The sequence below is a fragment of the Emydura macquarii genome, unplaced genomic scaffold (assembly GCF_026122565.2).
Source record: "Emydura macquarii macquarii isolate MOO-44397 ecotype Brisbane River unplaced genomic scaffold, CSIRO-AGI_Emac_v2 contig_1230, whole genome shotgun sequence".
NCBI lineage: Eukaryota > Metazoa > Chordata > Testudines > Chelidae > Emydura > Emydura macquarii.
The window spans coordinates 15,088,578-15,102,830 of NW_027131367.1; the positions used below are offsets into that span (position 1 = coordinate 15,088,578).

General features: G+C 45.6%; 1 protein-coding gene across 1 annotated transcript in view; it reads left to right on the top strand.

The window, feature by feature from the left end:
• The window catches only part of MGAT5B (alpha-1,6-mannosylglycoprotein 6-beta-N-acetylglucosaminyltransferase B), a 153,667-nt gene that overhangs the window by 72,505 nt on the left and 66,909 nt on the right, over positions 1-14,253 (top strand). The window contains exons 4-7 of the mRNA XM_067547635.1: positions 3,764-3,876; positions 8,909-8,982; positions 12,047-12,217; positions 13,552-13,716. Coding sequence (XP_067403736.1) covers positions 3,764-3,876; positions 8,909-8,982; positions 12,047-12,217; positions 13,552-13,716 — 523 coding nt within the window. The remainder of the gene's footprint in view (positions 1-3,763; positions 3,877-8,908; positions 8,983-12,046; positions 12,218-13,551; positions 13,717-14,253) is intronic.

Here is a 14,253-nt window from a genome sequence, read left to right on the forward strand (position 1 = left end):
CAGCAGCACCTCCCGCAGAGTCAGGTGTTGATGGAGCGCCCCCCTTTGTCTAAGTGGTGACTACTTATACCCTTCCATAAACAACTTTCACCTAATTATCTCTCTCTCATTGGGTTTCCACCCTTAACTACATTCCATTCTTACCATGATAATTGGGGTCATCAAAACAACATCTGGGGATAGGAGGGGTGGAGTAAAAATATGCCCCTTGGCAATGAAACAGTGTACCCCAGACGTTCAAGGATAACTTGTTCCCATCACCGTTATCTATGTGCAGCTGCAAGTATACAGTATCTGTATTTTGTCGTCTTATGTGCCGTGCTATGCAGAAACTGAGACATCTACAAGGTTATTCAGTCTCTGCCAACTGGAAGATGTCATGCTACAGGGGTCAGAATAGCCAAGCAAGCAACTGAAGCTATGCTAGGCCTGTAGGACAGTGGTCAAACACCTCAAATTGTACTGGGCCTCCAACAGGACCCAGGTCCTGAGCGCTTGCTGACCCGCGTCAGACTGATTTGTGTGTGGACAGAAGTAAGGCTTGGACTCAAACCTCACTCAGAGCCCGGACTTAGTATGCAATGTAGACATACCCTTTATGGCTCCCTAATTCTGGTTGGAGCTGGTCAGACCCTAGCTTGTCCTAGAGCAGCCACAGGGATGAGTTAGAGACTGCTTGAATACATCCGTTACCTATGGCCTCCAGAGGCTGTTCTAGCAGCTGTGAATGGCTGGAGCACAGAATTGCTACATCAGTGCCCCACTTCCTTTTTCCATGCTCCTCTTGCCTTACACTGTGAGGGACTTACACAAGGGGAGTTCCCCGGTGGCTAGATCCACCATATTCACATCCCCTTTCTGTTGCTGGAGCAACACAAATGGGCCTTAGTGCACCTGAAAATTGGACTCATTAATCGTAAGTAGCTGCTGTATACTTGGAATGAACTACTGCTTGTTTCCCAGCTGTTACTTTCAACTGTTCTCCATCAGTGGTGTGTGGTTGGTTGATTAGGTCACATGGCAGAAACGATTAAAGGTCCAGAAAACATGATCTCACCAGGGAAGATTGAAAAAAAATGGGATTGTTTAATCCGGAGAAAAGAAGACAGAGGGGAGACATGATAACCGTCTTCAAGTATATAAAAAAATGTGGTTCCCTGTATGGATTGCTATAAAGAAGAGGGTGATAAATTGTTCTCCTTAACCACTGAGGACAGAACAAGAAATAATGGGCTCAAATGGCAGCAAGGGATATTTATATTAGACGTTAGGAAAAACTTCCCAACTGTCAGGTAGTTAAGCACTGGAACAAATTACCTAGGGGGTTGTGGAATCTCTATCATTGGAGGTTTTTAAGAACCACTTAGGCAAACACCCTGTCAGGGATGGTTTAGATAATACTTAAGCCTACTTCAGTGCAGGGGCCTGGACTAGATGACCTACCAAGGTCCCTTCCAGTCCTACATTTCTAAGATTCTATGGCATTATTTCTGCTCACTGGCTGGATAATGGTTGGCATTTAGGGGTGGGGTTTTCAGAATCCCTCAGAGCTGACCTCAATCAACCCTCATCAAGGTCAAGAGGAGTTTGACTTCAGTGGTCCTCACCGATGAACACCAGCTGAGGCTCTGCCCCCATGTTCTTTGTGCAGGCAGACATGTCACCAAGACGGCGGGAGGAACCTCTTTGTTTTAGCATTTAAAACAGCTGGCAGCTATAATTTATAGCCTTGGTTTACTCCCTTCACATGGCTGTGATCACATGGGGGAGTGACGTTCTCTGGTTTTTTAAATAGCTTGCTTTTTTTTTTTTTTTTTTTTAAATTTCAGGAGTTGTGGTTCCCTGTATGGAAGTGTGAAGGCCCAATATCGATGGTCATAAACCACTCTGGAAGGAAAAATGTGGGTTGTTTGCTGCTAGAGAGCAGACTTTAAATCAACAACTGAAGCAGTGTGGGTTCATAAAACTAGGGGGTTTTTTAGCCTTGAGGACAGAGGCACTTTAAATCCTAGCCTTCTGGTTTTCTGATCTGCTAGAGAACAAATGTAAAACTTTAGTGAGAAGGACCTGAAATCAGGGCATATTTTCGTGCTGTAATAATTCAAGGTTGTCCTTTTGGTTGTACTCAAAAGTTATGACATTTTATTTTTAACGATCTGCATAGCTGGAGAAAAATCTTATCACCCTGACACTGGAAGAGGAAATGATTTACTGTGGTATTCAAGCTCATCAAGATATTATCGTCTGCAGTGGAAACAGCAGAATGTTTGAAATGGAAAGATTGGCCCACGTCAAATGTGTCACAAGATCAACACTTCATAGAGGCTCAGATTCTGTCCTCCTCAGGCGTGTTGCACAAGATTAATGCACTGCTCTGTTGTTTCCATCCATTTAAGGCCCCTTTACATTGCCAAAGCAATGCATTAGGGCCTTGGTGTAAATGAGACTAAGGCCCATTGATTTCAATGGCACTATTAGTGGAGCATGGTACAAGTTGCTGGTCCTGATTCAGCAAACTACTTAAATGCATGGTTAAGTGTCATTCAAATCAATGGGATTTAAGCATGTGCTTAAAGTGGAGGATGTTTATGTGCTTTTCTGAATGACATCTATCGCAAGTTGGAGGATCAGAACCTGAGCCAGGAGCAGGAAATGAGCCTTCCCACTACCCCTTGGGGTTGTTATTTAGATTATCCCTCCATTCCTTGGGGCCCAGACAACACGGGCTCCTCATCAGTTGCTTGAAGGATGAATGCTCCCGGAGCACTGCTGTAATTCCCCATTCAGGGGTGGGCACGCCCTGCAGGACTGACTCATACTGCCTTTTCCCCTCACCGCTCCTCAAAACAGTCAGCTTCTTCACAAGTGGCTAGCATCTGCCCTGTGATTACACGGCCAATTCCACTGGCTGAATGGTAATCAGAACCTCTTCTTCTCATAGATTGGTAGGTCAGTCCCTGGGGGCCAATAATTATTTGTTCAAAGATTAAACGTATTCTGGCAACCACTTAACTTCACAGTAAAAATGTCATATCCCTGCTCTTTAATGACACAAGCACCTCCCAGGGAATGCTTTGTGACTGCGCCCAAGTGGGGAATGCATCGTCATTCAGGTTACCAGCTGATCTGAGGTGCCTGAGGTTTTACGAAGCTCTCAAACTATTTTTAGTGCTTGCAAAGCCAGCATGATCCAAGCAGTTGCCATGTGTATGGTCTATGCATTTTAGCCATTTCTTCTCTCTTCCCCTGCTCTACTCCTTTGTCTCTTTCTCACACTCTTTCTCTGGATATGCTCTTCTTCCTTTTTTACCTTCTTTTTTCCCCTGGGTTTTCCCACGTCTATATTCTTGTTTTACAGCGTTCCCTAAGCAGATCACAAGCCCAATAAGCTTTGTAAAGGAATTTCGGACACAGGATATTTGAGACAGTTTGAAATTAGGCAAAACATGTTTCCCCAGCAAACGTGTATTTGTATGGTGTGTGTGAGCACATGCGTGCATACAGGAAACAAGGATGGACCAAATCCTGCAGTCTTCACTCAGTCAAAACTCTCACGGAAGCTAATGGAATTTGTGAATGAGCAGGTATTGCAAGGTGTAGTTCATCATTATATCTAGCCTCAGTACTGCTCCCCTCGGTGATGTACTTTGCAACCTAAGAATGACAGCTATTTGTGCAGAAAGCCCTCATTGCTCTTTCTAACAAGCTTGGACTCCTTACAGGAAGGAATCATGTTCTCAGGGATTATTTATTTACTTTCCAGGTTCCAGCCGGCAGCAGGTTTGATGGAGAGGATCCAAGCTATTGCTCAGAATGTCTCTGACATTGCAGTGAAAGTAGATCAGATTCTCCGGAACAGCCTCATGAATGGGAAAGGTAAGAGTGCCATGAAGTTTCTGCTCATTTATTTATTCTATATGCTGGGCACGTTCACACCCTCAAGAACTCTTAAGTGCTGTACAGAAGTATTATGGAAAGCCAATTACAATAGGTTTGGATACAGATCCAGGAATTCAGATGCTGAGCTGAACTTACCTGAATCACTTGTGTCTGCAAAATTAGGTTGGACATCTCAAGAAAATGGGCTGTTTGACAAGATTCCTGGTACTTCCTGTGTTTGACCTGGTGTGAATTTAGTGCTAGTGAAATGCAGGGAGCCCAGAATAGGAACAGCACAGCTCAGAGCAGTGCTGTATGCACATAGTGCATCATCAATGTGCCTCACACCTCACCTGCAGAGACCACAGCTAGGTCTGGAAGCGGAGTTCAGTCAAGATATGAGCTATGGTTTTCCAAAGGGAATAGTGACTTTGGGTGTCTCATTTTTTGGAGGTCCAACTTGAAATGACGTTTAAAGGGGACTGATTTCAGAAAGCAGGTGCTTTAATGTGTCTCAAAAACTAAGGCACTTTTGAAAATCTTGGCCTTGTCTTCTGTACTAGAGCGCATTAATTGGTATAACGGACATCTGTCAAGGGGAGACTGAATTGAGACCCCTGACTCATTTTTCACTTTTTGAACAGCTGCTAGATATCTATACCTTGCGTATTTCTAAGATGCCTATCACAGTTAGATGGTTTAAGCTAAGCATTAGTTGCTTTCACTCACTAGTGATCTGGCCCAGAAGTAAATTACTGTCTCTCCTAGTATTGATGCCAAGAGGAACATGCTGTCTTGTGGGATTTGGGCATAGCTCCTTCTGGATCTGGGCCCTGCCAGAATCTGGAATTGCAGAGCCAAAGAAAAAATGACAAACATGGAGGGAAAACATCAGGCTATTTCAAATCTCCAAAATTATTCACTTTGGTTCAATTCACCAATTGGTGGGAGGGGTTTTATTTTTTAGACCAAAAATCAATGGTGGGAGGGGTTTTATTTTATCTGGGATGGTTAGCTCGCTCCTGGCAAAAATAAGGGGGGGAAAATCCATCGCTTACTGGATGCTACAGATGTGGGTCTGATATCACTCCACCAACAGCCAGTTGGACGCACTGGGTGGCCTTGGACAAATCATTTAACCTCTGTTTCAGTTTTCCCACCTGCATGGTGGGAATAATTGGCTAGGATAGAGCCTAAGAGACTTTGGGGATTAATGAGTTAATCTTTGTAAAGCACTTTGACCACATATGTGCTAGACTGAGCTAATGTAAACCACTGGTGAGCACATTACAGGTTCCCCCCTCTGCCTGCTCTTCAGAGGACATGAGTCTGTCCCAGCTCCCATTATCAAGCCTTGACTTGGTGACCCAAGCTGTAGCAACTTGCGCTTTCAGCTTCGGAGGTTCCTGATTCAATCCCCAGGGTGTTGACCAAGGTGGCAGCTTATCGCACCAATATTCAGAACTGCAAAGCCGTTTTCTAAGTAAGCACTAAACCACTGGAGGGGGCATGTTCATAAACCCATATACACACACCCTGGGTGTGCTAAGGCACCCTGCTGCACTTTGTACCACAGCACTCTCCTGGAGTGTGTATATTGCCTGGCAAATGCATTATTGTGCTTCTGATGTCGTTTATTGACATTTTTAATCAGGCAGCTATAATGCATTTATTTAATATTAATCTAACTAAGAAAAAATCCCCAGTAGACACAATGCAATGCCCTTGTCGTGTATCTGGGGGTGAGTACTTAAATTCCTGTTTCTAAGCCTTGCCCAGTCATTCCTTTTCCCCCCTTCTTCCTTCCTCTAGCTCTCTCCCCGCTTCCTGCCATAGTGCAATTTCCAGGTGGCTCCATTAGAACTACCCGGCTGGTCTTGGTTTCTTCTGGAGAACTGAGATCACCAGGAGCCGGTAGACAAAGAGGCCTGGCCTGTATTTCTGTTCCAAACCTTAGCTGGCCAAGTGGAGACAGTGGAGGCTTTCAACTAGACTATCCACTCGGTCTTCCATCTGCAGCTGGTGGGGGCAGCAGCCTGAATGAATGGGAGCAGTTGAAGCCCAGCTGGCTGAGCCGTTTGGCGGTGGTAGGGCTTGCAAGAGAGGCTGCACAGCCCTGCTCTCCCCCTGAGCTGCAAGGAGTGGAGCTCAAAAGAGCTTAGGTGAGCAGAGAGGAACAGAGAGAGAGGATGAGGCAAGAGCTTTCCCTAGAAGGGTGATGATCTGCCAGGGTGTTGCAATGACCTTCTCAACAAACACCTTTTAACAAAGCAAACAAGGATCCCTCTATGTCAGACTGTTGCCCCTTTGTCTTCCCTTGATGCTGGCGCTGTTACCTTGCTGAATCGAAGCCAGATCTTTAGACATTGCACATGCGCTTGATTAAAAAAACCCAAGATTAATATGGTGGGCACAAGAGCATATCAATGCCGGCTTCCTTGGTGTGCACTCAGCCCATCCACAGAGTATGAAATATTTATTATCCTGCTAATCTTTCTTCCTCCAGCCATGGAAGCTCAATACTCCAGACAGCCCTGGCTGGCCCCCTGACACCAGGAGAGGTGTCGATGAGGCAGTAAAATATTGTTCGTTCATGTCCTAATATCAATATTTAATGCCCATCTGTAATGTGGAGCCAGGATTCCTAATGAACAGGGACGGCAGAGACCTTATTTAACATTAACAATCTGCCTAATCGCGTGGTTGTTGGCAGCATGTTAAGGAAAACAACTAGAGCACATTACACGTGTCTCATTGCACCCCTTGCCTTGCTTCTTCTCTCTACTCTTTGGTTGATAAATAATGGATGTCAGTCCAAATGTGGTCCAGGTCAGTAGTGACTGAAACTTGTTAGTATCTGAAAGCTGCTCCGTGAGAAACAAGTCAGCCATCTCTGACTACTTCCTGGTTAAAAGGAGCTCACAACACCATCTGTCTAGAATTGCGTCTACAGTCGGAGTGAGGGGGGTGTCATCCCCTGCTCGCGTGCGCATACCGGCACTAGCTCTCCTCGCGTTAGAGCACTAACGATGGTCATGGGCTGCGGCAGCGATGGCTCAAGTCAGTAGCCCCAAGTGCAAACGCACATGAACCCTGAAGGACAGGTAGGCCCAGCCACCATGTTGTTAGCACGCTGGCTCAGATGAGAGCAAGCGCAAGTATGTGGACGCGGGCTGGGAATCACACCCGGTTTGGGCCCTGGTTTGAGGAATTCTGGGAGTTGTAGTTCCCAGGGCTGATGCAATCTGTAGGCTTTATAGACTTTCAGCAAGGAATGCTGGGAAGGGAGACTGTATATAAGAGGCCATGGTCTGTGACCTCTCACAACCGTGACAATCTACTGAATCACCTAATAGAGGCAGACTTGAGCATGCCAGAGACAGAACTCCAGAGGAGCAAGACAAAAACTCAGTGCCACAAGGGGTAGGAATCACCATAGATCTAATCACACTCAGAATTAAATACTAAACTCAGTCTCAATCTAGCCGTCGTGCTAGAAGTACCCTTTCTTTCTCCCTCAAGCATTTTATTCCTATCTACTGGTGAAGAAAAGTACCACACACACACATACAAGCATTTTATTCCTACCTACTGGGGAAGAAAAAAGGAGATTACTGTTATCTATTTTTAATACTTGGAAAGCCCTCAGTGTCCTGCAGTGAGGGGTCCCGATATAAAAACCTTGATAGATAGATTGTTGTATCCAAAACCAGAAGAGGCCTAATTTCTGCTTCAGATAATGCTGAAATATGAGCACAGCTTGTCTCAGAAGACTTCTATAATTCAAGATGTCAGAAATTTCCCAAGATCAGCTGTTTTTGGAGTTCTACTATTTGGGGCTTACATCTTGCAAGAACAGCTTGGAAGATTTTGGCAGCATAGGCCACAAACCCAGATGACGGCCCCAATTCTGCCTTGAACCCAAACCCTGAGGCTAAACCTTAAATAGAGTGCACATTGCTTTTTTGGACCCATCTCTAGTTAAAATGTATCCTGAACTAATAACACCTTAGTTGGGTGGTCTCTCTCTAGGCAGGTTACTGGAGTGCCTATATCCCACTGGGGGGTCTGGTGATTTAGACCCACTCTGCGTTGTTTGTCAGTGCCTGTTTCATAACTCCTACTCTCTGTGTGTGTAAGCTAGTCTGAGAGCACAAAATGACCTGAATGGGTTGGCAGCGCTAGCCCCAGGGGCTGGCTCTATATTTGACAGCTCAGTGGGACAGTTTTGGTTGCAATTTTACAGTTTGTGCCTGTAAGACTGTCAAGTACATCCTTCGATACAGAAGCCTATTTACAGATTATTAAAAGAATGTACAGGCGTTGGATCTGGAACTGGAGTCCCCCTCCCGCGCTCCTAGAAAATGCCCCAGAATTTTAGCTGAAGGAACAGCAGAAATACAAGCCAATGGAAGCATCAAGCCAAACAAAAATACAGGCCAACATAAGGGGAATGTGGTCAAGCAGTCAGAGCAGGGACTTGAAAGTCAGGACTCCTGGCTCCTACTACATTTTCTGTGTGACCTTGGGCAAGTCACGTTACCTCTCTGTGCCTCAGTTTCTCTCTCTGGAAAATGGGTATTGTAATGCACCTCCACCAACAGGTGATGCTGTATCTTTATCTCACTATTACAATTTTTATCTTGTATGTTTTTATATTGTTGTATCTGATCTGGGAGTTTTAGCAGGAAGTTCAGTTCTTTCTCTGTATGCTGGAGGTGGGACTTGCAATGTTCCAGTAAATTGCAGTGATTCTATAAGCGGGTATTACAGCATGTGAATATTTCCCTACTCCACAGGTTTCGCTCTGACTCATTCAAGCTGGCAGGATGTGTTAGAGGAGGCTTGTTCCTTTGTCACATGCACACTAACAGCTGCTCAGAAGGATTGCTTTTTGGGTGATGAAAACTCAGTGGCAAACTTTGACCACAGATCAGTGCCCTGCCTCTCCCCCTCTTCCCCAAGTTCTACAGTTTCCACTATTCTAAAAGTTTCCCACTTCCCCTGTATCTTAATTCTCTTTCCACAGTGATAGATGGCAGACGGGACCAGTGTGAGGTGCCCAGGGACCCCAAATACCCTGACTGCTCTGGAAAAGTGGAGGTGAGTCATCTCACAACAGTGACACCGAAACTAATTTTGGGGTGGTTTCCTATGGTAAGAAGAAAATCGATGGCTGCGAAAGGTGCCATTTTCACCTTGGCAACCCTCTTACCCAATGCCACCCAGGAAGCGAGAGAGATCTTCTTTCCCATTAGATGCAAGCTGGATTAATCCCCATTTTTATGAATAAAATTGTGAGCTCTCTTCCTTGGATCAGCTCACCAGCTACCAATGGGAATGGTACCTCTTTCCCTTCTAAGTGGAGATTTCCATAATGCTATGGAGAGCAGCATCTTCTACTGTACTTCAGGGTCTAGTGAGTTAATTTTCCCCCACCCTCCTCCTCCTCGTAGGTCTTAATGGTTAGGGAGGGGAAGAAAAACCTGATGGAAGCCATTGCCAATGGCAACAAAACAAGTGCCAAGGTAAAACTAGAGAAGCAGCAATCCAAAGGACGATGGTTTAGGAAATGGCTGCTGATCCCTTTAAAACCAAGTAGAATTCATTCTCTTTCTCTCCCTCCCTCTCTCTTGTTGTGTAAACTTGTATCTGGCTCAGTTACCCTTCACACAGGAGGGAACACAATAGTCCCATTCAGAGTGCACTAGAGGATCAGGCAACAGAACACGGGGTGTACCTGTTGTGTAGAGGGAGAGCATAGAACAAAGCAACCCATTGAGAGTGGACAAGGAGATGGGCATCCTTTGTCTGCAGCCCACTAGGTTTCCATGATTAATGTGGCCACGCCTTTATCTCGTTTAATTATTTAAGCATGGGGCCATGTAAGGGAAAGAACCATCACATGTTTGTCTAAATCTGGAGCGTTATCAAGCATCTGGGAAACAATCTAAGGATCAGAAAGGAGATTGTATCTCATTAAGGTAACGTGACACTGCTCTCAACTCTTAACACAACTTGCTCTCTACACCTGACCGTAGCTTTGGCATTTGGTCTGGGGCATGATGCTGCTTTGGCAGTCAGTAACTTTACATGAACTAATTAAAAGCTTGCCCAGTCTCCTACTTCAGACTTTGCTTAAAATTATACACTGCTGAGTCCACGTGAAAAATATTAAAGAGGGTATTAATAGGACAGCACAGTTACATTATCCATTCTCCCAGTACTAACCATCATTTTCTTCCATGTCTTGGTTAAGTTTTGAGTGTAATTTAATTGCTGAAAGCAGTAATTCGATCTCCTGTCTGGATGATTGGTGAGTTTTACATATTGGGCGCGGAGACCTGTCTCCTGAGTGGAGTCGTTTTTGTAGTTAAATTTAGAAAGAGGCTGGCACAAGCAAATTCTAGAGGATGATAGATCTGTGCTGAGGCCTCGTGCGTACTCTCTTGCATGCAAAATCACCCTCTGGAAAGTCTAGTAGATCTCTGTCTTCTCAGCTCCCCGTTCTCCCAGAGTTTATGAAACTGGGAGGTCAGTTCACTGGTCAGGAAGAAGCAGGCATCATAGTATATTGTTATTTTGAATTTCCCCTCCCCTTTTTCCAGGCATTGGTGGTTGCATCACTGGAGAACTCACACATTCCTGCCAAAGCTGAGTATGATCTCAAATCAAGAAGGCATTCTCAGTTCAAATTCTCTGTGTTTGACCTTGATTTTCCCAATATGATGGCTCAGGAGGTCCTAACCAAACACTTTGTAAAGACCACAGCCTGTATCCTCAGCTGGGCTAACTCAGCACAGATTCACTGATTTCAAGTAGGTGGCTTTGTCCATGGAACTACTGATTTGCACCAGCTAAAGCTCTGGCCTATTATGTTGGTAATGCCATTGTAAAGGCAACAGTTTTATACTTACCCACAATGGTAACAGAAAGATGCCTCCTGTGCTATGTATTGCTGATGATGCATTAGTTAGAGCTGGTCAGAAATCTTTTGACAAGGGAATTTTTTGACGAGGGAATTTTTTTGTCAAAACTGAAACTTTTCATGGAAACGTATTGTTTTCATTGAAATTTTGTTGTTTCTCAGATACAGGATGAAATTTCTGGTCAAAAGTAGAGACAGATAGACCAGGGATTTGAACTTGGGCTCCCTACCTACCAGGTCAATGCCCTAACCATAGGGTATCAGCTATTCGGATCTAGGGCTCTTGTAGGTTTTTGTGAAACATTTTGAAAGGTCTCATTTTTCATTCTTATGTGCCAGAAGCTGAGAATGGGCAATGTGATGGATCACTTGATGATTACCTGTTCTGTTCATTCCCTCTGAAGCACCTGGCATGGGCCACTGTCAGAAGACAGGATACTGGGCTAGATGGATCATTGGTCTGACCAATATGGCCACGATTATGTAGAATGATAACAAATGTCAAAACCTTGACATTTTTCACAAAACAGAAGTCTTGTTTTCCAGCCAATCCTAGTACTAAAAGGGTGGTAATACGTGTTGCCCCTGCTGGTAGGACAAAGTATTATAGTCTTATATTTAAATACATTTACATTTTATGGAATGATTTATTCAGTCCTTAGCCACATGTTCCTGGAAACTTACACATTAGGAATAAATCAGGCTGCCAGATGCATGATCTATTTCCCAGGAAATATAGTGAAGGATATTGTGACAAACTCCTACTCAGATGGGAAAGTGCCAGGGGATCTTGTTGTAATGTAGGTAGCAGAAAGCAGATGGAATGGAAATGGAATCTGAGGCCTCTAAACCAACCCTACCTTCTCACTTATGTTTTCATGGCAATGCTGGTTACAAAGCAGTTGTGTTTGTGTTAACCTTGTTTTATTGGGAAGGCAAATAATCATAGATCAAATGTGTATCGTTCTGTGGTGCCCTCGTTTGACAGTAGGCTGGTAGTGCTGTTTGATATGGGAAGTATAAGTCTTTGTCTGTCTCCTTCCATTTTATTCCTCTGTCCCCCAAGTTTCCACGTAGAAAGGTCCACCAGATTGCGTGTGACAAGGTTCACAATGGCCACCGCATGGTGTCTCAGTGGAATAAGAGCATCCTTAATGTTCTGCACAAAATGCTGGAGTTCTCTAGCAGTGGGGTTTGCAGAGCTTGTCCCACTGATCTGTGTCTTTGCCTGGCTTTCAGTGGATGAGGGCCAGGTGGACGTCCGACCCCTGCTATGCATTTTTCGGCGTGGACGGCACAGAATGCTCGTTCCTCATCTACCTCAGTGAAGTCGAGTGGTTTTGTCCTCCGCTGCCTTGGAGAAATCAGACAGCAGCCATGCCTTCCTCAAAGCCACCGCCCAGAGTGCAGGTAAGGGCAGCGAGGGTCTGTGCGCCAGCCCAGCACCCTGCTTTAGGCACAGTCTTCTGTGGGCTGCTGGATTCAACAGCTCGAGGTGAGAGAGAGAGAAAGGTCGTGAGCTGAAAATGGTGCCAGAAGAAAATCTGTATTAGAGGGTTTGTCTGTGCAAAGAGCCTTGCATTACAGGTGGTGTCTGCACGTCCATGTCAGGCTGGAGATCGGTTAACATTTGTTTGGGTTAGGCTACAGCACTGTAAACCCCAAGCACATGCATTTATCTCCAGCCTTAGCACTAGACAGTCTTTCAGTATCATAGCAGGACAGTAGCACCACTACAGTAAAAGCTGAAACTAGCTTCCTAGCATAGCCCTCTTACACTGACCTGTGTTCTCCTGAGTGCACTTGATTAGTGGCACCAGCAATCAGCTGCTGCCCGTTTAAAGATGGGTCTCTAGACTCTGAAGACCAAGTTTCCATGCATGGATGGAAGTTTCTGCAGCTTGCAGTGTCAGGGAAAGATTTTTTTATCCTTGGGGGAGTCAGCAGATAATCAGGAGACCCCAGTCAGTTAGTTCCAAGAGGGAGACAGCACTTACAGGAAGGGGAGACACTGAGGTTTTCGTCTGGCGTTATCCCTGTGGGAGATTTTAAATGTTTCACCTGCCAACTCTTTCACCTGAAGATATTGGGGTTCTCAGCTGCCCCCATGGTGCTCCCTGTAGTTTCAGGAATGGAGTGTCCATTTACTTCCAGGGTCCCATGGACACATCTGGAGGATACTGTAAGGCCCAACAAGCAAAAGTCCCACTTAACGGTAGGCTGGGCTGCCTAGGCTCTCCCGCTGAAGCAGGACTGTCCTGAAGTTGAGACTCTTCTCTTGCTTCCCTGCTGGCCTCCTCTAATCTCACCTAGCTCCCTGCAGGACCCAAGGCTTGCTCAAACCCATTCCAGCTCTGCAAATATTCCTCACCCTGACTCTCTTCTGACACAGCCCAGGCGGGGAGCTGATGCCAAGCCAGGGTGCAGTTTCTTCTGTGTAACACAAATACTGCCCCTGCTTGCTGCTCAGATCACCTTGCCATGTGTTTCGGGCAGATCAGCGAGAGGATGACTGCACTTGCTCAAGGAAAGGAGCCAGCCAGTTTTAGGTGGGGCTGTATGCAGCACAGTTCAGCTGTGTCTTCATTGCTGCCACCTGTGCTACTGCAGCAACACTGCTATTTCTACTAGCACTAGCATGATGAGTGGTAGGATGAGTAGATGTACACAAGCAGGGGAATCACACCCCTGGCTCGCCGTGTAGACATAGCCTAAAAAGCAGATTGTCTCTTTTTTCCCCCTAGGCAGCTTTTCGGAACACCCTCTCTTACCTCCTTGAGCTGATTGGGAGTGGCAAGGAATCCTTGATCTTCATGAAGAAGAGAATCCGGCACTTGGCCACACAGTGGCTTCTGGCGACCCGTAGCTTGGCACAGAAACTGAAGGGCAGACGGAGGGATCAAAAACAGGTGAAAGATGAACGTAGGGACAATTATTTGTGGCCATTGATGGGCTGATGAGTCCCGTCCATTTGCTTGCAGGACCAGTCGCACTACTCCTGATGTGGAGGAACTATATGGCCGTAAACTGGAGGCTGTGTGGGATGAGCTGGGGAAGGGCACTTGAATGTATGGCAATCCCCTTCAAGTCTAGCCGGTGTCCATTGGAGAAATGAGTTTGTTTGGCCTTAGCAGATCATGTGCATGTCTCTATATACCTCAGCCTCCCGCTTCTGCTGAGCTGAAAGCCAGAATGAGTGACTGGTCTGGACCCTGATAGCCACGTACTGCGTGGGTTTTTTGAGACTGCTAAGACTGCAGTGGGTGTCATTCCTGGGGAAGTGCAGATGAGGGCTATGTCTACACTACCGCGGGAATTCGACTTTGTTTAATTCGACTTTCAGCAGCCGATTTTTAGAAATCGCAGCAGAGTGTACACACTACGCTGTTTGCGCTGGTCTCTTGCGTTCACACTGGCCAGCCTTAATTCAAATTAGAAAGCAGTGC